General features: G+C 46.5%; 1 protein-coding gene across 1 annotated transcript in view; it reads right to left on the bottom strand.

Annotated features, from left to right (window-relative positions):
• The window catches only part of LOC146869206 (E3 ubiquitin-protein ligase TRIM39-like), an 86,587-nt gene that overhangs the window by 15,125 nt on the left and 48,423 nt on the right, over positions 1-23,039 (bottom strand). The window contains exons 4-5 of the mRNA XM_085643408.1: positions 14,693-14,715; positions 7,520-7,635 (exon numbers count right to left, since the gene is read on the bottom strand). Of these exons, the coding sequence (XP_085499534.1) occupies positions 7,520-7,635; positions 14,693-14,715 (139 nt within the window). The remainder of the gene's footprint in view (positions 1-7,519; positions 7,636-14,692; positions 14,716-23,039) is intronic.

The raw sequence follows: 23,039 nt of genomic DNA, 5'->3' as shown, positions 1-23,039 counted from the left end.
TGGCTTGACATCAAAAACCTTTCTGCAGACTTGGGTGATGTTGATAGATGTCATGACAAAAAAGTAACTCACCTTTGGTAACCGGTTTCTGGTGGACCATAGGATCAGAATATGAATGAAAGTTCTGCAAATCAAACGACACTAACCAGTCACCCTTTTCCAATGCAAACAGGGCCTGAGCTAGGGTCAACATTGTGAACTTCAGGGGGCGTGGCCAAAATTGCAATAGGGTGAAACGAGTTTGCCTGGGTTACCACAGTATGGCCCAATTGCTGCATTATCCTGGAGGAGCAGAGCTACCCCCATGCCCCACTGAAGGACCCGGGGGCTCGTGGTTGGCCTGAGGAGATCTTGAGGCAGCCAGAACAACCAGCTAGAAGTCCAGAGGAACAGGAAGCAAAGGGCAAGGTTGGATGGATCCAAGTTGGCTGGCAGGGGAAGAACGGAGTGAAATGGCAATACTTCTTGGCGTCATTAAGCTTAGCATACACATTGTTTTTGTCCTTAGATAATCCCCTGACGAAGGCTACACAGCCGAAATGCATCGGGATCTGTAAGAACGTGGAACTTGTTAAACCAATGCATCACTGAAATGATGATGAAATTTCGTGATGAAATAAACAAACGATAAACAATTGAAACTCTATGCAACTTTATTGAAATTGGAAATAAAAAGGAAACAAACACTGAGATACCAGTGCCCAGGGGACACACACTAGTCTTTAAGGGTTTGCAACAAAAAAGATATTGAATATATGCACTCCTTGTTCAGAGAAGTGACACCCAGAAACACGGAACAACATTGGATACATAAAACATTTTTTTTTTTACATTAATATAGCCGTGCACGTACTATATTCATTGTATATTGCTGAAAAGCTGCCTTCTGAGATGCTGGTGGCCGAGTAGGCAAGGTGAGGTGGTCCTCCCACCCACCTCTGCACTTGCCTCACACAGTTGGCAGTGAGGCCTAAAGAAAAAACTGAGGTGCTGTGTGGTGTCAGAGCCCTCAGACATGTGTGATATGGCCTGTAGCACAGACCCAGCCCCCGACGAGATGAGAAGCCAAGGAAACCAGCACGAGTGGCAAGGTCTGTCTGCGCTAGCCCGGGGGCCCCCTTGAATGCAGGGCCGCATTTGGGTTAGCGACCAGAGTGCCAACTGCAGAAGTGAAATTAGCTCAGATAGACCTGGACATTAGAGAAATGAAAGTGTGCCTCAAGGAGCTGACCGAGGAAGTGGCCCATCTCCAGGAGTGGACAGAAGACGCGGAGGTTCGCTCCTGCCGGAGTAATGTTCAGATCACGGGACTCCAAGAACAAATCAAGGGGCAGAGCACTGAGCTGTTCCTAAACCAATGGCCCACACAGCACATCTACAATGGGATGTCCTCAACTTTCTTTAAGATTAAGAGAGCACATCAGCAGGAAAACACAAAGATGTAACAGGTTCCAAGTGGAGTTGCTCAAGAGATAGGCCGCACTGGTAGGCCCGCATCTGCTACAAATGTCTGAAGATGCCCGTACACGGGGTGGTTACCTCTGGATCGCCGCCATGCCCTAATATCTGTAATGTATATAGAGGGCAAGCCGAGAATGGAGTGTGGGTCCTACCACCCAATAACTCTTCTAAATGTTGGGACCAAATTACTGACTATGTTACTGAGTCGTAGGCTCAAAGTGATAACATCGCTCATTCATCAGGACCAGAGCGGGTTCATGCCCCACAGATTTACCGGACAGAACCTCAAGCACTTACAGAATTGGTTCGATGCAGTAAAGGGTGTCAGGGCCTCTTGGCCCTGGTGTCCAATTACGCTGAGAAAGCATTTGATGTAATTCATTGGCCCTACCACTTCCTGTTCTTGAGATGCTTCGGCTGCAGAGCTCGCTTCTGCAGCTGGGAGTCCCTGCTGAACGCGGAGCCCACTGCCGCGATCTTGGTGAACGGGGAATGGTCTGAGATATTCCTACTGAAACGGGAGACCAGGCAAGGAAGCCCCTTCCTCTTCAACTTGTATACTGAGCCACTGGCTGTTGGATTAGGTCAAAGATGGAAGCAACTGATGGCTGTGCCCTGGCAGACAGGGAAAATAATATCCTATATGCGGATTACGTCCTGCTTTATATAATGGACCCCGGACGGATGTTAAATCATCTCTTAGGACTTTTAGGAGTATTTTGAGATTACCCCGGTGACAGAATGTAGGAAAGTAGGATCTGTCTTTTATGGTTATGACCACTTTTTGCCTGGTGTCAGTATGTTTTGACTGTAGTTTGCTTGGATCCTGTAAACAAGGACCCCAGCAGCAGAGCAGTACTCTCTCTCCCAAAAGGGCTTTGGGTATCTCCAAAACTGGATACTGCTGTACCGTCACAAGTCCCTAGTTTATGGTACAAAGGTACCCAGGGCATAGGTACACTAGGGGTCTCCCATGGGCTGCAGCATGTATAGTTCACCCATGTGACTCCACATAAACTCTGACTACAGGCCTGAAGTCACTGCACTTAAAACCTATAAGTCACCGCTGCAGAAGGCCCTTCAGTCCGGAGGGCATGGTGCCTGGTTACAAGTGTGAGTGTGCCCCTGCATGAGCAGGGCACCCCCACAAACCCCAGGGTCGATTCTCCAGGCTTTGTAAATGCAGGCGGCCATTTTAAGACATAGTGGACATCAGTCATTATAAGATGTCTAACTATATGATGGCTGTGCTGAACCTGGTCATGTTTGGTATCAAACATGTTGGAATCATACCCCAGCACGGATTGTGGTGTTGGAGGTATAATACCATGTACTGAGGATCTCCTTAGAGGAGTCCCTGTACTCCCGGTTACAGCCTTTCAGGGTCTGCCAGCAAGCTAGTGCTGCCGCCGACCATAGACCCTGTTCTGTCCTCCTGCTGCTAGACTGAGCTCGGGCAGGTTAGGTAAAATACGTTTCCGGTCACAGGGAGGTGTGACCGTCTCCCAGACAGGACCTTAGTGTATTGGGCCGGGGTGTGGGTGCTTTCCAGTGACCCCAGGCTGCATTGAAGGGCACATTTGGTGCCCTCCTTGCATATACTCTAGTTTAAGCCAGTTTAGGAACCTTTGTTTCCTGCGTTGGTGCGAAACTGAACAAAGGACAGGGGAATATACACCCCTTTGTCCAGCCCCTGCTCTGGGAGGGACGCGCCACCCTCCTCTTCCCCAGTCGTTTCAAACTTTTCCTTGGGTGTTTAAGGGCTCCCCAGTGGATGGGTCCTCGGATTCATCGTGGAACAAAACTCACCTCTGAAACCAAAACACTCTTTGACCATCTGGACACTTGGACTTCGCCTGCTACCAAGACTGCTTTAAGACAGACTCCTGCTGCTTCTGGTCTCGCTGTTCTGCAAGTACTCTGCCTAGTCTGTGTCTGTGCTTCGCTGAAGGTCTCCAGCAAACCTGAGGGCATCAGGCACATCTGAATTAATCTCCTTTGGAGTGAAGGAGTCACTCCCCTGCTTCTGCAGGCACCGCATCAAAGTTGACTGGCCTGCTGCTCCGGTCGTCCTACCGACTTCGAGGCACAGCAACACAGGTGGTGGGTCTGTGGTTCACACCGAGGCCCGACCGGTCTTCCTTGCAATTTGGAACATCGGGTCCCTCGGAGTCGCTGGGACCAAACCCTGTGTGCCATGTCGACTTGCCGTTGCCAAGACTTGTTGGCGCTGCACTTCAGAGATCTTCAGGCTACAAGAAGCTCCAGCCTCCAACACCTCATCCCTCAAAGATCAGCATTCTCCTTGCATCCCTCGATTCATGGGCCTTCATCTTTGGTGAGATGCCGGAGGTCCTCTTGCGACTCCTGTGCCTCGGCCGGTGGGTCCTCTTGAGGGCCTTCTTTTGCTTTGTTGGGCTCCCCTGCTTGCTTGAGCCCTGCTCCGACTCTCCTGCACTTGGTGAGTCCCTTGGACATTGCTGGTCCCAACGATTGCCTCTTTTCGTCTCATGTCAGTTGCAGCCATAAAGGCTTTTTGGTGCCCCCCGCCGGACTCAGACCACCTAGACACCAGCTTCAGACATGGGACTTCTCGTGTACGGCTCCTGGTCTTCCACAGTATTGCCTGGTCCCCAAAGCTGCAGTGACAAGGTCCTCGACAACTCTTCTGAGCTCCCTTCCAAGGGTGGGCATTGCACGTTCGTGCCTCCTGGTTACCTCTGAGTGGCATAGACTACGTCCCCTCTGCTTGCAGCTTCTACTTTCAAGAATCCACCCTTGGATTCCACCGGACATCTTCACAGACTTCTCCAGGAGCCTTTCTTCCAGAGTCGTCCATTGTAGTCTACGAGAGGTTCTGATGTCACTTCGCCCCTATGCATCCGGCTTCCCTGGAGCAGGTAACCTGGTTCCTGGGGCATCCACAGGTGGGGTGTCTCTCCAGCCTTCCGTCCTGCAAAGGGTTTCTTCGGGGTCCTCTGGAAAGGGTCCTTTTTCTTTAAAACTGCAACCGTGACTTCTCCATTGACTCCCATTGAGCACGTGGCGGTGTTTCCACTATGCACACAGCCTCCTTGGGGTTCCTGGGTACTGACTGTGGGTGGTTCCTGTTTCCCTAAGCTCTTCAAAGTCCTTTGGTCCAAGTCCCGTTCTCCTTTGCAGTCCGTATTCCACTTATTTAGTATATGGTTTGGTCTCTCCCTGGAGACCAGTGTATATTCGTGCTACTTACAGTATTTATTTGAAATATTCTCATGTGTATTATTGAGAGCTCCAGATAGGAGATATACCAAGTTACAGTGATTGCGTTGTGTAATAAATAGACTTATTTTTTATAAACACTGTGTGGTTCTTTTTCATCTAATCTACACTATTGATTAAATTTGATTAAACAAGCTGCTTTACACTCCTTCAAGATAAACCTGAAGGCTGGTCTCCACAGCTACCACTTTGAGAGCTTTTCAAGGTTATTAAAGACCACTAAAATCACCACAAGGGTTGCCTGGATTATGCAAGTAGCATCGCTACTTTAAGTGTGCATCATATACTAAGCCTACACATAATAAACTTCCAAAAGTCAGTACTCTATTGGGTTGGGGATTGGGATTAAAGAAACTTTATCCAGGCTCCATTCAGGGAGGTAGCAGATTGCTTCAAATACCTAGGCATTTTAGTCACCATGAATCTGGAGCAATTCTTGAGGGAAAACCTAAAACGATCGCTGGTGACCAGGCCGGGTGGCACTGCCAGGTGGAGTAAGCTACCACTGACACTCCTTGAAAGAGCGGCCATGTTCAAAATGATCACTCTACAGAAACTCCTATATACCATCCACAATGTGCCCTTATCGATCCCTGAATCTTTCTTCACCAGGACTGATAGAGCTGTGAATGGGACAGAATGGGCCCCTGGATAGCTCTATCAATTGGTATGTAATGGAGGAAATGCACTTTCACATCTGAGGGCTTATTACAGGCCTCCCAGCTTCTGACCATCAACGATTGGATATACGCCCTGCACGATGACCCGGTAGTCCGACTGGACAGATGCACTATGGTCGAGCAAACCTAGGAGCACTATTTTCATGACTGGGAAGGTAGAGTAACCCAACATGCATCTGCCTGGGCAGTCCTGATTCGTGGGACAGTGCACGGGATGAAATGACATGGTCACAATGGAAACTCTGCTGTGGGTGGGGTCTGTATTGAAAGAGTTTTGCTAGATGGGACCAGACTGGAATCTCTAGGAAAAAAACGACATTATAGAAGACGCATCCTTCAGGTCATTTGAAAGTATTAAAAGAAGAATAAGAATTCTCTCATATAAATACACCAAGCTCATACAAGCCCTTCACGCTGAGGAAGCAGATTGGAAGGACCTGCCTCAATCAGCTACCTTAGAGTCACATTCTGTGAGGCCCACTGGGAGAAGGAGTGGAATCATCACTCAAAGTCATAATAAACAACATCCCTGACAATCTAGGAAATTTAAGACAAGGTAAGGTGGTCTACGAGCAGGCAACAAGGTCGGGTGGGTATGGGAAAGAAGAACGAAGGAATGGTAGTATAGAACCCCTCTGCACGAATTGAAGGACCCCCTGTTCTGATTTAATGGCCTTCCAGGCCCACAGAAAGGCTCCTGGTACTCTTGATAGGAGCATACAAGAGCCAAGAGGAGGAGGAGATACCAGAGTGCTGAGACCCACGTATTCTAGCTTTACCTCTGGCCCTGGGTTGTCCGATGGGGGAGGTTTGGGGCTGCTATTGCTGGCATTGCACCACTCTCGCTGGTGAAAAGGGAAGCCTGCTCAGAAAGCCTTGAAAGTGGCAAAAGTGCCAGTAGTCACTTTGGGACTGATGTTGCAGTCCTAGAGATCGAACAGTCACTCTGATGACCTTGAACCTGTACCAGGCTGAGTCAGCGTTATCCTCAATGAGGCAGGCACCATCAAGAGGGAAGTCCCATAAGGGTGTCAAGCTTGGTCAAAGAAAAGCCGTACATGTGAAGTCAATCGTGATGTCGCATGGCAACTGTTGACTTCTTGGCCCAAACCACAGTCAGCAGGGTCCAGCCCCAATTTTATAATGTGTCTGGAGTCATCTTGACTGCCTGCCCCCCCCCCCCCCCCCCCAACAACTCTGAAAAATTACCCTGGAGGTCATCTGGAACATAGGGCACAACTATCTGAGACAGGTCCTACAAGACATGTGCATATCTGACTTAGAGGCACGTGGCGATTAGAGACATGCTGGCAGCTTTGGACCCAGCCTGGCGTCTTCCCAATCCTTTAATGTCTCTTTCAACATTATGGAGTCTAATACACACTCCCCTGCAGAGTGAGAAGGCTGGAAGAAGATTACATGCACACACGTCTGTGGCATAATTTGTTCACCCACAGAGTGGAAAGATGGCTGCAAATATTGGAGACAATAGCAAGATAGCACATCGGACAACTTATGTATGTCGATGATGGAGTGGAATGAAAAATGAAGCAGACACATTGGGAATGCTCATAAACATCCAGCTTCCTGATGGGGGTGGGGAGAACAGTATTAAGAAAGCTGGTTTCTGACGAATGCCATTTTCATACAACTGGTCATAGCAGAATGCCCAATGCCATGCATAGTTCATGGAGGTGCTCAATTGAAAGCAGCTCGTTCATGTTGGATGCCCATTTATGATTCTGGTTGACTGGAATGTACTGTGCCATGCAGCTCATTTAAGAGGCATGTACAATGTTATGCCAATCGTTAAAATGTTACCACTGCATAAACAGCAAAATAAAATGCAGCCTTTTCCCAACTATTAATGACCATGTATTTGTGTTTCTGGAAGAGCCTCTCGCTCAGACATAGGACCGAATTTGCCATTTCACACTTTTGAATGAATGTTTAATTCGTCGTTTTGTGTAAACAAAGCTTAAAGGCAATTTTCGCTTTTCTGAAAAGAATTACAATCTACAAGTGTATAAACCCAGTCAATGAATCTTTAACCCAACATATGAAGCAGAAATTTGTTTTATTTCAGTTTTGGTACACAATTTCCAAAATGTTTTTACCTCTAAAATTGCTCATCTGGTGGTCTGGAGATTCCTTTTTTTTCTTTCCCACTTGCTGATTGTTTTTCTGTTTAGCTCGAACAGGTCCTGGCTGTTGAAAAAGAGGATCTTTGTCCCTAGTATGAAGAAACATGGCCCGTTACTATAAATAACAAATGCAACAGAGAAATCATTGGACATAACAGCTTAGGAGTCCAGGGGAATTGTACAATATGGCTCAATGTACAGTTCTACGAGATATGGAAACCAGGTCTTCAGACAAATACAGTAGAAGGAACCATGTGCTGGTCTCAATTGGATTCTGTACCCATAATGAACTTGAAAGATCAGCACTAGCTCTACCCATAAATATTACAGAATTTACCACAATATAGAGAAAGTAGTAGAATAGAATTTGTATAAGATTTGTCAATGAACTTAAAAATTAGCAATTTAAATATGTACCTAATATGACACCAACTTAGTAATACATAATGCATTGAAGCGCCCAATAGCCATCAAAAAACACATGCAATTTCCTCACTATGGTCCACTTGTGACATCACCGGATATCACTAAGCCAAGCATTTGCAAAGTCAATAGGTTTGGCATGCCTTTTCATATATAATCCTCCAGAGCCATTTTTCTTGCTATGTGTGCATATGTAAGGTGGTTCTGCGTGTGCGAGATCGATACAAGGGTCAACATTATTGACCTTGTGAATATCATGTTTTATAATCAGCCCGAAAATAGGGTCAGCTATAAGAGCAAGGTTATAAAGCAGAAGAGACAGCGAGGGGATCTAAAACAGAGCAGGCTCTCCAAGCAGATATATATATAAAGGGGCGAAACCAGCTGGAGCAGCAGTGAAACCATAGGGAGGTGATCCGAGAGCCATGTGAAGGTGTACACAAGGAGTGATGGGTAGAGGCATAAGGACAGATTAGGAAAAGGACAAGGGAGACCGGCACAGGGTGGGCAGGAAAGGTTGAAGGTAACAAGAACATGCAAGATGTTAGAGTGGTAGAGAGATGCCAGGGGAGGAGAGACGGTGAGGAAGAAAATGCCTGGAGAGGCGTGGAGGAGTAACCTGGGAAAACATGGAGAAACGATGAAAGGGAGAACTCTTTGTAAGTGGTAGCAGGGAGAGGAAGAGATATGTACCATAAGCAGAGGTATGGGATGACTGAAAGAGACACAAGCAAAGTAGAAGGCAAAGGTGAGAAAGTGACAGAACACCTGGGTTGCCACTGGAATCTAAGGTACTGTTCATTTGGATTATCATCTGAGTACCATATATGGAACACATGGATAGACCTAGATTCGTGGTTAAAGCTACTTAGAAAGCCTCTTTTATTGGATACATTCCTTTATAAATAAATAAATAAAAAATCCTCTATTAATTGGACAATGTTGGTACAGCTCAGCTATCTTTGTACAGCTTGGACCACCAGGATGGTCAACGTCTTGCAGCAAATTCAAACAATAGTTATCTACAGAGGCAAGCTGCACTTTTGCCTAAGCAATACGGTTTTGGGGGTGGGGAGAGGGTTAATGGTTGATAAGCATATTCTCTGGCCCTATGAAAGAGCGGATATAAAATCTCTTCTTCGCTGTTTCATATAAAGTGTTTGAACATTCTAAAAAACTGTCCTAGGCATTTAAAAGTCAACTGTACATCCTAAGCCTACACAAGTCTTTTCACGTGAAAGTAATGTTAAAAGCCACCAATGAATGACAGCACAAGTGTCCGAACCCATCCTGCGATTTACAGACAAAAAAATGGAAAAGAGAATGGCTGTGGCTTTGTGGATTTAAATCTCACAACACAGCCAGGTGCACTGGATCTTATGGGATGCACCTGTATGTGGAGTCTACCGACCGTCATAAACTCCTTTCTTGTTGCTTTTTGTCACTGCCAGAACATCCCCCAAAATCCAGACGTCCTTAACCAGGCCACCATCGATGTAACTGCTCTGTCTAGTGAGTCAGTTGTGTCCAGCCCACATCTGATCATGAACTTCACTGCATCTTTCCCCATCAGCAACAGCTTGGGAGAGAATGGACCGGGTCTACTCAGGGACCTGTGGCAGCACTAGTGCAACCATGTCCCATAAGTATGGGAATAACAGCCCAAATACGGTATGCAAAGTTCATGGAATGCTATGCCATGGAGGAAGAAAACTTTTCCCAAGTTGGTCCAGCCTTTGGATTTCCGAACCAGTGGTGCGGAAGGGAATGCGCACAGCGACAGAGGCTTGGATTACCAGCATCGGGAAAGGTCGAGGTGTTACGACCGATGCCGGTTTGGATCCAGGAACAGATCCAACAGTAACCCCTAGAGCCAAGCCCAAAGCTGCTGGCATGGAACCCAAGGGGGCCCCTCCTCAACCCACAGGGCCCGAAGGCGCTCCAGTGGATTTGGGATGCAAGGCATTATAAAACTCATTGAGTTGGACAGGGGCCGATCCAGCTCTGGGAAATTAAGGGAAGCGCGGAGTGCACCCAGAAGCAGGCTGCGAGGATGGAGTACTCGAAAGACCACGCTCCCCTTCCCTTGTCGGTTCGGCAGACGGACAGGATGAAGTTGAAGAACGTTTGTGATTCTTCGACTTCTTGTGCCTTGACTTACCTGATCGTCCCGAGGACTTGGAGTGAGATGAAGCTGGAAGGGAAGGGAGGAGGGGGGGGTTTCACAACCATTCTTGGGACCCTCCTCTCGACCGAGTACGGGAGCAACACAGAACCGATCTCCGGACCGCCAGGAGCTTTAGAAAGACTGCTCCCTCAAAGCTTTGGGATGCACAGCCCAGCACTCTGAGCACGAATTTGAGTTGTGGTAACACTCCCAACCACAAGCAAATGAGGTGGGGATTCGTCACGGACATTGCCCGATGACCAGATCTGCAGGGCTTAAATCTGGTCTTACGTGAAGACATCCTCGGCGCTTCAAGAGTATGAAAACTCAAAAAATCTTTGACAAAAGTAAAAAACAAAAAAAAAAAAAAAAAAAAAAAGGCCAGTTGAAAAGTCACTGAGGAGTAGCTCTTCTTCAGATCAGCGCTGGCCGGCGCAGAAAGAAAAGAACAGATGTCAGCACGCCGGGGTAGCGCCTTTATAGGACCCGCAACGTCCTATCTGGCATGCAAGACACCTATGAGAGATGTGGAGCCAAGTGATGTTACCCAACGGCGTGCAGGGGTACTGCTCAAGAAAAATCTCTGGAACCAGACTGACGCCTGGTGGAAATTCTATGGTAAGGAATCTCCAATTAGAAGTCTCTATCAGATAATAATTACTATAAAAAAAATGCATTAAGTGCACCTCATAGCTCAGAAGCAGATATTTGTGAGAGAATGTTTACTCATTTCAAAGTTGGAATTGAACATAAAGGAGTGTATGTGCCTCTTGCACACATTTTAAATTAAATCTTCTCTACAATTACAAACTCTGTCATGGCATGTTTATGCACACAACAGTCTGCACATGTATTCTATTCATCTACAACTGGAAATGGTCTTAAGAGTTACAGCGGACCAATTTATAATTCTGGAATTAAAAAAATATGTTGAGATTATAAATATGTACCTAATTGCCAATGCAAAGAACAGAAAGGTAGTAAGGAGTGCACAAATATTACAATGGGTATGGATAGCCACGTTTAACGTGTAATGGTGTTTGTGCCATTCATGGCGAATATATTGTATTATAGAAAAACGCTAAGGGGCCACGGTTCAGACTCCTTCAGCCACTGGATTCTTGGCCTAGGAACTTTTAACCACGGACATGAAATATGGTCACTAGCATGCTGGCTCAGCCTACAGGAGCTTTTTGTCTCTTTTTCTATTAGCTGTCTGGGTGTATCCTACTGCCTCACATGGAATGCATAAGGGATGTTTAACGTCTGAATTATCCATCTTAATCAGGCACTGGATACTTTAAAAAAAAAAAATGTTCATTGTTTTGCACTGCAGCAGGAATTTTTTATTGCTTTTGTTAGCGTATGAATAGAACAGTTAACCTTTTGACAATGCTCTAACTTCCTATCTGACTTCACTACAGTGTGTCACATGGCAAGAGAGCCTGTGTTTCCTGTGAAGCGTGGCTGATGCCACCGTACGGTGCACCGACGGGCTTGTTGCCGTAACGGCAGGCAAGACATGCATGCACAGCAGGACGCCATTTTAGGATTGCCATGTGTCGTGCAAAAGAGGTTGATCCACACTGCCAGTGACGAAATGGCATTCAGTTTTAAAATGCCCATTTCTTTGCAAACCTTGTGTTTAAATTATGATGCTCTAAGCCGTTATGACTGGCCACACTTTACTGCCAAATCTATTCCATTCACAGAATACAAAGCACAACACTCTTATTCTAGGGGCTACACCTCACCGCCTAGTAGCAGTCTGGTCTTTTCAACAACAGAATATACCGGGGTGGATTCGGCAAGGCTAGCTGCAGCTCACCTGCTTGGGTCGGTGACAGTGTGCAGTGCAATCTGACAAAGCGTGCCCCTGCCCTCTCACTGACCAAGGGCCACTGTACTCTGCTCTGCCTGAGCACAGCTGCACATCATGGGATTACTGTGTTGGTGCCACAGGGGCGAGTATGTATCCATTTATTTTAACTGGCTTGTTCAAGCATTTAAAATGGCATGTGATACAGTTTACTTGTAACTGTAAGGGCTTATACAGCAGCTGAAAACTCGCTGAAGAAAGTAAAGTCTATTCTTCCCAAGATTTACAACAAATTATACCGCCACGCAGAGGACATGCCATATAGAACTTGTGAAAGGACCATTATCAGGGGGGCATCTGTACAATCAATCCAGAGAAACCATTTTTCCACATAGTGATGTAAAGGTGTGATATAACCCATTAATAGGGCATATTTATGATCTAACCCAGTAGTTCTTAACCTTTTGATTTCTGTGGACCTCACTTATTCCTTACTGGAATCCAGGGACCCCCTACTGAATCACTGTTGGAATCTGGAGAACCTGGACTAAGCAATTTTGATGAATTAAAACACAAAATTATGAAATCAGACATTCATCAAACACAAATGATTGAATGTTTTAATTGATTCACAAACATTGAAAAAAAAATCAAAAATGTATTTTGAATGGGAATGTTGGTGCTTTTCTAAATTGAATTGAAGCCATACATAACCCATATTCTATTCAGTTTGATTCACTTTAACTGCGTCCACAAACCGATCTGAGAAATGGCACCATCAGCACTACCCAAATAAACACTCCCTCTCCTACATGGAAAAACGAAAGAACTGGCCTCTCCATTCTGCAAACCACTTTCACACTCAGCAGCCAACAGATGTATCTGCTGAAGGAACGCCAGGTTCACCATACATGTCCATAAAGCTGATGAATTCTGTGGCGCTTAGGAAAGTCAGTGAGTCAACAAGCATTTCAGGCCATCAGCCTTACTTGTGCTCCCACTGCTGTTTCGTAGCTCTATTAACCAGAGTGCCTGGCTCCTTTTTGACCCCAGGATAAACGAATGCGGCTCCTACCTGCTCACTGTGCCTAATCCTGAATTTAACAACTATTAAAATCTAACCTAGACTTCGAGCCTCTTCCACCCACTCACACCTGTGGATGCCTTAAATCTACCCCACCTGAAAACTCTCCATGATTAAGAAGTACGATACGAGCTGCTCACCACCAAATATAAATTCTGTTCCTATTTAACAAATTATCAAATAAGCGATAACCAACGCAGTTAGCAGGTAAGCCCACTTCTCAGTACCATCCATACAGTCTCTGAATCAGTCAGGAAGGCCACCAGTTGTGTCGCGTGATGTATCCCAGCTTAAACTATGCGAGTATATGGCTGACTCAACTATAACCCTGCCAGTAACCCCAGGTCCTGACCTAGGTGTATTTTATGCAAAAACATGCAACTCTATAGCACTCCAAACTAAGATGACGCATACTTAAGAGCAATAATCACGTCAGTATTTACATCAACCCTTATGAAGGGATTAGAACAAATCACTTTCCAAAAACTTCAAGAGCATACCGTCATCTTGTTCTGCAAATCTGAGATCTGTCCGATTAGCACGTCCAGATTTTTCAACAGTGTTCTGGAAGCAGTAGGTTTCTCCGATTGGTGCCTAATGTATACTCTTTTTGCCCAATCCAAGGCAAGCTCATTATGCAAAGAAAGATTTCCACATGATTTTTCTCGCTCAGCTGTTGGTTGACCACACACGTTTTTCAATATTTCTGAATCAATTCAGTAGTCTGGGAAGATCATTAGTGGCACGAAGGTAGCCGACACGAGTATTTTGAAATGCAGTCTTTAATCAGAAATGAACATGCCTGGGTAGAACGGCTCTTAGTTGAGAAATCGTTCTGCAGTAGTGCTTAGGTTCCAGGTGCCCTCTTGACTCAATCAAAGGGCATATTCCACTGGGTAGGGCTCAAATGCACTCTGCCATCTCAAGGAACTGCTTAGGTTGCTGCATTGAAAATCATCCGGCACTCCCCACTCGCACAGCTACTGTTTCCCAGTGATTCTGCTAAGTTTTCAGTGATCTTTCACTGTGGTGTGATGCCCCTGCTGAAAATGACCATTTCTGCAGGGTCACCCCCAAACACACTATCTTCCTTCTGCCCTTTTTCCGACCTTGTTACATGCTGCATATCACAAAGAAAAACTTGTAGCCTAGTGGATAGTTTACCAAGAATACTGCCAGGAGTACAGGACATTTTGTCAGACCACGTACAACACATCAAAGAGCCCATGGTGGCAACCAAACCGCTAAACTTACCAAGTTGAAATATTTTTGCTATTAAATTAAGAGAAAAATATACATTTTGACAGTGTTCGACATAGTTTTTTAGGTTTCCCTGTAAATGTAATTTTTTGCCTGAAGATCTAAACGGCTTTGGTCATAATCATTCTTGCTCGACTCTTGAAGGAGCAGAGGCATGTTCAGTTGCCGATGATGACCAATTAAGACTGGGTTTAGTGGATTACTCAATTTCATTTAAAAAAGAAATCCGATTTAAAAGAAAATAATTCAATGTCACCTTTCCACCACTACAGGAATTATTTAATCATACACCTTTTTTTGCTTTGAAAAAACTGACTGAAATGTTAAACATTAAATAGGCAAAAGCAATAATTTTCACTTTGCAAGCACCAAAAAGAAAGCAAAATATTTTACCTGGTGACAGTGTCCACAACATTCTGCAAAAATGAAACAAAGAACAATTAACACTGCAGTGGGACCTACTTTCTTAAACTATGCATTTGTTTGCAACATCACCCTAGATATTCAGGAAATAAAGCATGCTTATAGCGAACGCCTTTCTCGTTGTACCCTGTGCCAGTAATTCAGACATACATAACGATAAATTAGTAATGCAAATATAGAGTCCTTACGATTGCTTGAGGTTAGATGTGGTCTAGTGAGTAGCGGCAACCTGCACCCATACCATTCAATCAATCAGTGAACTTGTAAAGCGAGCTACTTACCCGTGGGGGTCTCAAGGCGCTGAGGGGGGGAGGAGGGGGGGGGGGGCAAGGGGGGTATGGGGTGCTGCTACTACAAGGTCTTGAGGAGCCTTCTGCAGGTGAGCTGGTCTTTGGTCTGCTGCAGGTGGGTGGGGAGGGTGTTCCAGGTCTTGGCGGCGAGGAAGGAGAAGGATCTGCCGCCGGAGGTTGTTCGTTGGAGGCGCGGGACAGCGGCAAGGGCGAGGCTGGCGGAGCGGAGTTGCCGGGCGGGGGTGTAGAAGCGGAGTCTGTCGTTCAGGTAGGCTGGTCCGGTGTTGTGGAGTGCTTTGTGTGCGTGGGTGAGGAGTTTGAAGGTGATCCTCTTGTTGACGGGGAGCCAGTGCAGGTCTCTTAGGTGGGAGGTGATGTGGCTGCGGCAGGTGACATCGAGGATCAGTCGGGCTGAGGCATTCTGGATTCGTTGTAGTCGTCGCAGGTGTTTGGCCGGGATGCCTGTGTAGAGTGCGTTGCCGTAGTCCAGCCTGCTGCTGACGAGGGCTTGGGTCACTGTTCATCTTGTTTCTTTCGGGATCCACCTGTAGATCCTGCGAAGCATGCGGAGGGTGTTGTGGCAGGAGGAGGAGATGGCGCAGACCTGCTTTGACATGGCGAGGGAGGAGTCGAGGATGAATCCTAGGTTGCGTGCGTGGTCCGTGGGTGTTGGCGCTGCTCCCAGTGTGGTCGCCCACCAGGAGTCGTCCCACACAGAGTGGGTGGGACCCAGGATGAGGACCTCCGTCTTGTCCGAGTTCAGTTTCAGACGGCTGTTCCTCATCCACTCGGCGATGGCCTCCATTCCCTCTTGGAGGCTGGTTTTGGCGGTGTGCGGGTCCTTGGTGAGGGAGAGGATGATCTGGGTGTCGTCGGCGTAGGAGATTATGTTCAGGTCGTGCTGGCGGGCCACTTGTGCGAGGGGGGCCATGTAGACATTGAACAGGGTCGGGCTGAGGGATGTGTCCTGGGGTACGCCGCAGATGATGTCGGGGGCTTCGGATAGGAAGGGCGTGGTCCAGTCCAGGGCCTTCTTCTGGATTCCGGCTTCTTTTAGGCGTGTTCTTAGTGTGCGGTGGCAGACCATGTCGAAGGCGGCTGACAGGTCCAGGAGGATGAGGGCTGAGGTTTCGCCATTGTCTAGCTGGCGCCCGATGTCGTCTGTGGCGGCGATAAGTGCAGTCTCGGTGCTGTGATTGCGTCTGAATCCGGACTTGGATGGGTCCAGGATGTTGTCCTCGAGGTGGCGGGTCAGCTGCGTGTTTGCGATTTTTTCGAATACCTTCGCCGGGAAGGGGAGCAGGGAGATGGGCCGGAAATTCTTGAGGTCTTTGGGGTCCGCCTTGGGCTTCTTGAGGAGGGCGTTGATTTCGGCGTGCTTCCAACTTTCCGGGAATGTCGCTGTGTCGAAAGAGATGTGGATGATTTTCCGCAGTTGGGGTGCGATGGTTGCGTCAGCTTTGTTGAAAATGTGGTGTAGGCAGGGGTCTGACGGGGATCCTGAGTGGATGGAGTTCATGACTTTGCGTGTCTCTTAGTCGTTGACGTGGCACCAGGAGGTCAGCTGGTTGGTGCCGGGGGCTTTCGGGATGTGGTCTGATGCGGTCGGGGCGGATGAGGAGTTGAAGCGGTCGTGGATGTCGGCGATCTTGCGATGGAAGAAGGTGGCCAGTGAATCGCACAGATCTTGTGAGGGCGGGATGTCGTTGGTGTTGGCACTGGGGTTGGAGAGTTCCTTCACTATGTTGAATATTAAGAATATTGGCTTTACTTCAAAACTTAACCCTGCTAGATTTCTTGTATTTCTCCTGCTCAAGGAGCATCTCGAATTCGGAGTAGAAGCTGTGGACATTTTGCCATATTGATTAAGACTCAGCCCTCCTCACTTCACCAGCCTTCCTAAAAACAGACTGGCTGTACTTACAGCTGTCCTACACGCTGCTGTGAGAGCTCCTCCAGTCCTTAAATGCTTACTCATTGATGCTAGAACGGAATGCCGGACCTATAAAGCTTTGCACCTCAAAACTCCTGGCTACCTCACTCCAATGTTATCCATTTCTGAATAACTAGCTGCACAAAGACAAAGGATCGACCTGCAGCCCACATTTTAAGAAGTAGTGCACCATCACCAGATCATTTTCAGACACTGTTACAACAATCTGAAATGTTTTTTTTCAATACTTGTCTGGAACACCCTTTCTTTTTCTGCCCTTAAATACAGTCTAAAAACATGCTCATTCATGTGAATGCTTTGTACTCTTTCTGTAGTAATCGGAGTTCATTTTTTAGGTCTCGCCTAAGTAGCGTGCATGCGTTGCTCTAGGAGATGACCTTTAGAAATCGATCTGCTCCTGTTCAAGCACACTCGTGCTTGTGCTGGCATCCACCTTGCGGGAGCAAACAGCGGCGAGCGTGCCAATTGAAGACATATGGATCTCGCGCTACTCGCTCCTGCAAGGAGGACGCCAGCACAAGCACGAGTGCTTCAAAGCAGCTGCTGCTTGTTACTCCCTCCCCCTGGTGGCATCAAAATCAATATTCTGTGCGCCGAGTGGGAGCAAGTCCAGTGACATTGCACAGAGCGTGGAAGGTCCTCAAATTATGGCGACAAGTAACAAGTCTAGTCGTTCCTCCCACCACCCCCTCCTTCCCTGTGCACTCATGTATTCCTGTATTTTTAAGAATTATACCCGGCATGTAGGCTAGCCACCTCAAACCACAGGGTCTTTCTTTCTTCCTCTTTCGGCAACATCTCAGACATCCATGTCTCTCCATCCTTTCTAATGGTCCTCATTTCTCGATGTTCTTTGTCTCTCATGTCTCTCCCTGACCCAGTTTCCTTCAGGTATCTATTGTCATGGCTCTGGTCTTCCGACTTCGTCCCATCCAGAGTGGTCAAGTTTCCTGGACTACAAATCTCAGAATTCAAAATAAAAACCAGGACTGGGCAAGTTACTCACACATGAACCTAGGAAATATGATGCTATTTAATTAACCCCACCTCTCTGCATTCCACATGTCTCCTTTTTCTACTTATACCTTATTGTCGTCCTGTCCATGTCTCCTACTGCTTGATCCAAATTTTCTGTCTCAAGATTAGCAGATAGCTCCATGTGGATAGGAAACCATTATATCTAGTTCCGTGCTTAACCTCCACGAATCTAGTATATCAGGTTCATTATTCCAATCATAGTAGCTGCCAAGTGGACCCATGTAATGTGTTCAGTCAGGTCTAACTTTTTAAGCAAACAGAAGAGTGCATTGTGGGACATGTAGTTTCGCACCTAAGATTGTAACTGTAGTCCGAAAAATGTTAGCAAGTTATTGTCTGCAAACAATAAGTGGTTGAAAGTGTCACACGTGTCATGAGACTACTTCACAGCAATGATTGGGTGATATCTGCTAAGCGACCCATTATCACGAGTGACACCACCAGCACCCCTGGTCATGAGCGACACCCCCAGTTAGAACCGGCTTTAAGACAACGGGGCTTTGAGTTTTGACTAAAAAGCTAGGATTGGCTCAGGCCATAGTATTATATTGTGCGATTGAAATCTACCTAAGCCGCAACTGCTAAATGAAAACCCAAGATTGGAAACATGCCCACCTCTAAATCACCTGTTCATCGTGGCTGCTGGCGTCATCACACCCTTCCTGATCCTAAGCTAGCACCCTAATCAACATTTCCGCATACATCTTGTGCAATCGGCAGAGCGGAAATGCATTGCATAACGCAAGAATGAAGATTCATTTCTCTTCTGCAGTGCAATCATGTAGCACTTGCATGGTATGCCTGGAACTAACTGAGACATGCTTATTCAAAGATCGGCAATCCCACCAAGGTTCAATTAAATATGTGTTGCGCAGCCCCACCCCCGCCGCCGACCATACATCCTCTGTGATTTTCGTGCTCTTCTACTATAAACAACACGGGAACGAGCGAAGGCCGCAGCTGTCGCAGCAGAGGGCACCCGATGCCGCTACACAGCAAACAATGCGGCAAGTCTTTTTATGTGTTAAATGGAGAGTCTAGTCAGTGAGGCTTATAAAAACGCAGGGAGGGGAGGGACACGCAATGTGACGTGACTCGAAAATATGTGCCTGACCCGTTCGGTCTGCTGAACTGGGTGACGTATCCGATGACACAGGTGTTCCCCCACAGTCCCCAGAGGCACCGAAGAGAGTGGGAGCAGGCTGACCTCTCAGCTTCTAGCCAACGGTGAAACGCAAAATGAGAAAACTAGGATTGGCAAAGGCAATAGGACTCACATTTGAACCAACCTGCTGGCTTTGCCAATGTTTAAAGTGATGGTGTGCAGCATGGCTAAAGTGGAACCCCCACTCCAGAAAAATACAACGTGCAGTGTTGCAGTGTCTTTGTCTTTTTGTAGGTGCAATGATGCAGTGTCTGTCTTTTTGTCGGTGCACACACGAAGCATGTGCTCGTCTACAAAGTGACGCAGGCACTCTATTTTTTCTTTTTGATTAATGAACTGAGTTGGAATGGTAAGTTCATAATAAAAAAAAAACAAGCATTTTTTATAGCAGGTACAGGTATGCAGCATGAAGGATTGGAGGCTGAATCAACGGATTGTGTGGGTGGGGGGAATGAGGGCAACATTGAGTGCAGGGGAGGGTTCTATGATGGAACAACGCATTCATTTACCTCGCATGCCTTTACATCCAGGATACTACCACTATCACAAAGCCCATTATCATGCATGTCGTCACAATGCACATTCATAGGGGCACATTGTAAATGCCATTACAACACAGTCACCATGCATACCACTACAACGCAAACATTTACAGCAAATTTCTTGACTCACCATTGCAACAGAAAAACATTTCACTTAAATCGACTGACTTGTGCAAATCACTGTGGCGCAGATAGCGCGTCCTGACAAAGGTAGGAGTCTGATGCACACAAAAGTTATAGCTGAACTAGGTGTGCATGTCACCGCTAAAGCAGGAGTGCGGTATGGTATCCAACGCTGTGAACACTAGCACTCTATTTCGAGCTTGCCATAAGGTAAGCGTATCACCGCAAGTCAGAGCATACAACAAATTAACTTCCTATTAAATAAACGGTTGTGGCAACTCCTCCCCAAAATGGCTTTTGCAGGATTACGGTCTAACTCACGCTCCTAAACTGTGACGTAGCTGTCCAATCAACACAAGAGCTTATGAGATGTCTCGAGAGAAGGAGCTCGTAGAGATCTCAAGCGCACCCTCGTGCTTAAGTCCTTGCAAGCAACAAGTAAACAAGCATTGGCAAGTGTTTAGTTATCCAGGACAATATCCTTGGTGCAACAACTGTTGCATGGCTAAATACTTATAAGGTCCCAAAGGTGAGACCTGTTGGCTATGCCAATGCTTGTTCTACGTGCATGCGTTGCTCAAGATCACGGTTGGTGATGGGCAGCTTTCATAATAAAGTCTATCACATATCTATGTTTACCTAAATTACCTCTGATCAGACACATCTTGTGTACCACTTGTGCGCACCTGACTACATAGTTGACATCTTGCTGGATCAGACTGCTAATTTTACTACTATAGTCGCAAATGCTCTTTTGCAGCACCCACAAACAGTTCCATTCATTGCTTATCGTACTTTTATTTGTTTCACAATGGGTTTCTTCACTCATCTTTTTACATCTTTGCATTGGCTGACTCAGTGATTACTCTCTATGCCCTAACGTCATCCCTCCAACTGTCTCAGACTTCAATTGCCACTCTCTCTTACGGCTCAGTAGAGTAATAGCACCACATTATGTGTTATTTACACATGTTATTTCAAAGCCTAATACAGCGCTCTAAAGGCTGGGTGGGGTTTGCACTATAGAACACAATATAGTAAACAAACATTGACAAAGCCAATAAGTCTTGGATACACAAGAGCTATTTTCTTCGTCATGCAACATGGCTAAAAGTTAGAACAAAAAATGCAATTATATGGCCTGCACTGCCCACATCAAATCACTTTTTTCTGACCAAGAGGACAGGGCAAATCAACAACATCGAAGGGGCAAAATAATAACACAATAGGGGGCAGAGGGGATGGAAAAATGCAATAACGCAAAAATGGGCTCAGGGCCGCAGCAAAGCAACAACGCAGTTCGAGGCAAAGCAATAACAGGGTTAGCTCACTTTGATGTGATCTGTGCGATTTATGAACGCTTAAAGTCTTCGCACAAAAGTACTGGCAAAGGCTATAGGTCTCTTCTTAAAATAGCCAGGCTAATGGATGCGCCAAAACATCCTGGGACCAGTAAGAAAATAACACCCATTTCAAGATGGTCTTTATGTGTCACGAAACGTGTGGTGCTTAAGCATGTGCGCATGTTTGCTATGACACATTAATCCATGTCTTGTGCAGTATCTGTGATGATACTGTTCCAAAGTGGTGGACACAATCTTCAGCCATAAAACAGAAACAAAAAAAATGTCATATCTGCTAACAGAACATTTTCAGAAATTTTAGTACCAAATCTGGGCCACGAACGACCCGATCTCGACAGACCCTGATGAACGGTTCCTCTATAATATAGCTTGCAACTCACTAATCTGAGGGCAGCGACTGCCACGAAGAAGGCTACCTTCCGCTATAGCAACTGCAGGCCATCACTCTGGTGGTGTGCACAGGTGTGGAGAAGAGTGCCTTGGAGTAGGTAGGTGGTCGTGGTGAACTTGTGCCCCTATTGGTCACCCTTTCAGAGAGAAGCATGGATGTTTTGAAAGCTAGCTCTTCCTCGTATGTGAACTTGGGCTTCTGTGGGGTGTGGAAAGAGGTGTGGAGGCTTGGCTGTGGATGGCTTTGTGAAGATCCTCCTGATGGAAGGGTGGAGGAGTAAAATATTTTACATAGAGTCTAGGACCTCTGGCAACTGCTGTGCGATAAAGACATCAGTGGTGTTAGATCTCGGGGTCAGATTTGAAGCCAGTTTTCATGTAAACTTTGGGTTCAAAGATGGATGGCCAATGCTTTGGGAGAGAGGCTTGCTGGGTGTGGACAAACACTCTTGGAGTCTCGCAGAATGAGGTCAGTGTCTTTCTAGGCGAGGAGCGGGGCTCAATGCCAGATTCCCTCTGAAGCAATGCTCTGCCTGGGTACGCTTCTGGGATACAGGTGTTGGTGCCTGGCCCGCGAATGTAGAAGTCTGAACTGTTGCCACAGGTGTGTATTTGGCGTTAATGCTTTTGGGGCCGGTAGCTTGATCCCCTCCTATTCCTCTTTGGAGGTCCATGAGGAGACTACCTCTCAGGGTTGGCCCGGTCTTGTGCAGGCCTTAAAGGCATACCTGCTCTCCCTCAACATCAAAAAGGTCTTCTTACCCTAAAATAATGGGCCGTAGTGGTACTCCTGGTGCCTCATACTTTTACCCCTGAATAAATACTTGAAAGTACTGTACAACGTTTGAAATAAGCTCTCGGTCAGTGCCCCCAAAGGAAAGCAAAAGGAACAAGCATTGGTAAATGCATTAGGTTTCGCCTATCGGATTATTATTTTTTGTTGTAAGATTTAGCTTGGTGAGCAGTTGTGCAGTGCGATAGTGGAGTATGCAGCACTAGAGGCGGGAGTGCAGTGTAAGAGTAAATAATGCAGCACTAGAGGTAGGGCTTCAGTGTGTGAGACAAGCAAAATAAAGTAGCTTTCAATTTCAAAGGTGCTTATAGAATGGAGCAGGTCAGAGGAACACAAGCAAATCTCTTTTTTTGCAGTTTTGTAAAGCGCTAACTCGACCTGAAGGTACTGGGGTGCTATATATCTGAGCACCAGTTACACTGCACACCGTCACATTCATTTTCTTTTTGAGGCACAGGAAGATTACATGATGTGTCCAGAATGGCAGGATGTTAAGCCGACAACGAGCACCAAAAGCGTTTACTTATAAGCTAAGCCCCAATGCCCTGTGGGGTCGTATCAGTAGAAATCAAACGTGAAACGCAACAGCCCTTCGCGTAATTGCGACTTTGTGCAGCGAACAGTGTGTGGGGGTGATGATTATGTAATCTTCTGAGTG

This window comes from Triturus cristatus, chromosome 1_1 (assembly GCF_964204655.1).
Source record: "Triturus cristatus chromosome 1_1, aTriCri1.1, whole genome shotgun sequence".
NCBI classification, from domain to species: domain Eukaryota; kingdom Metazoa; phylum Chordata; class Amphibia; order Caudata; family Salamandridae; genus Triturus; species Triturus cristatus.
Note: the sequence above shows the minus strand (reverse complement) of the source record. Positions and strands in the feature narration are given on the sequence as shown.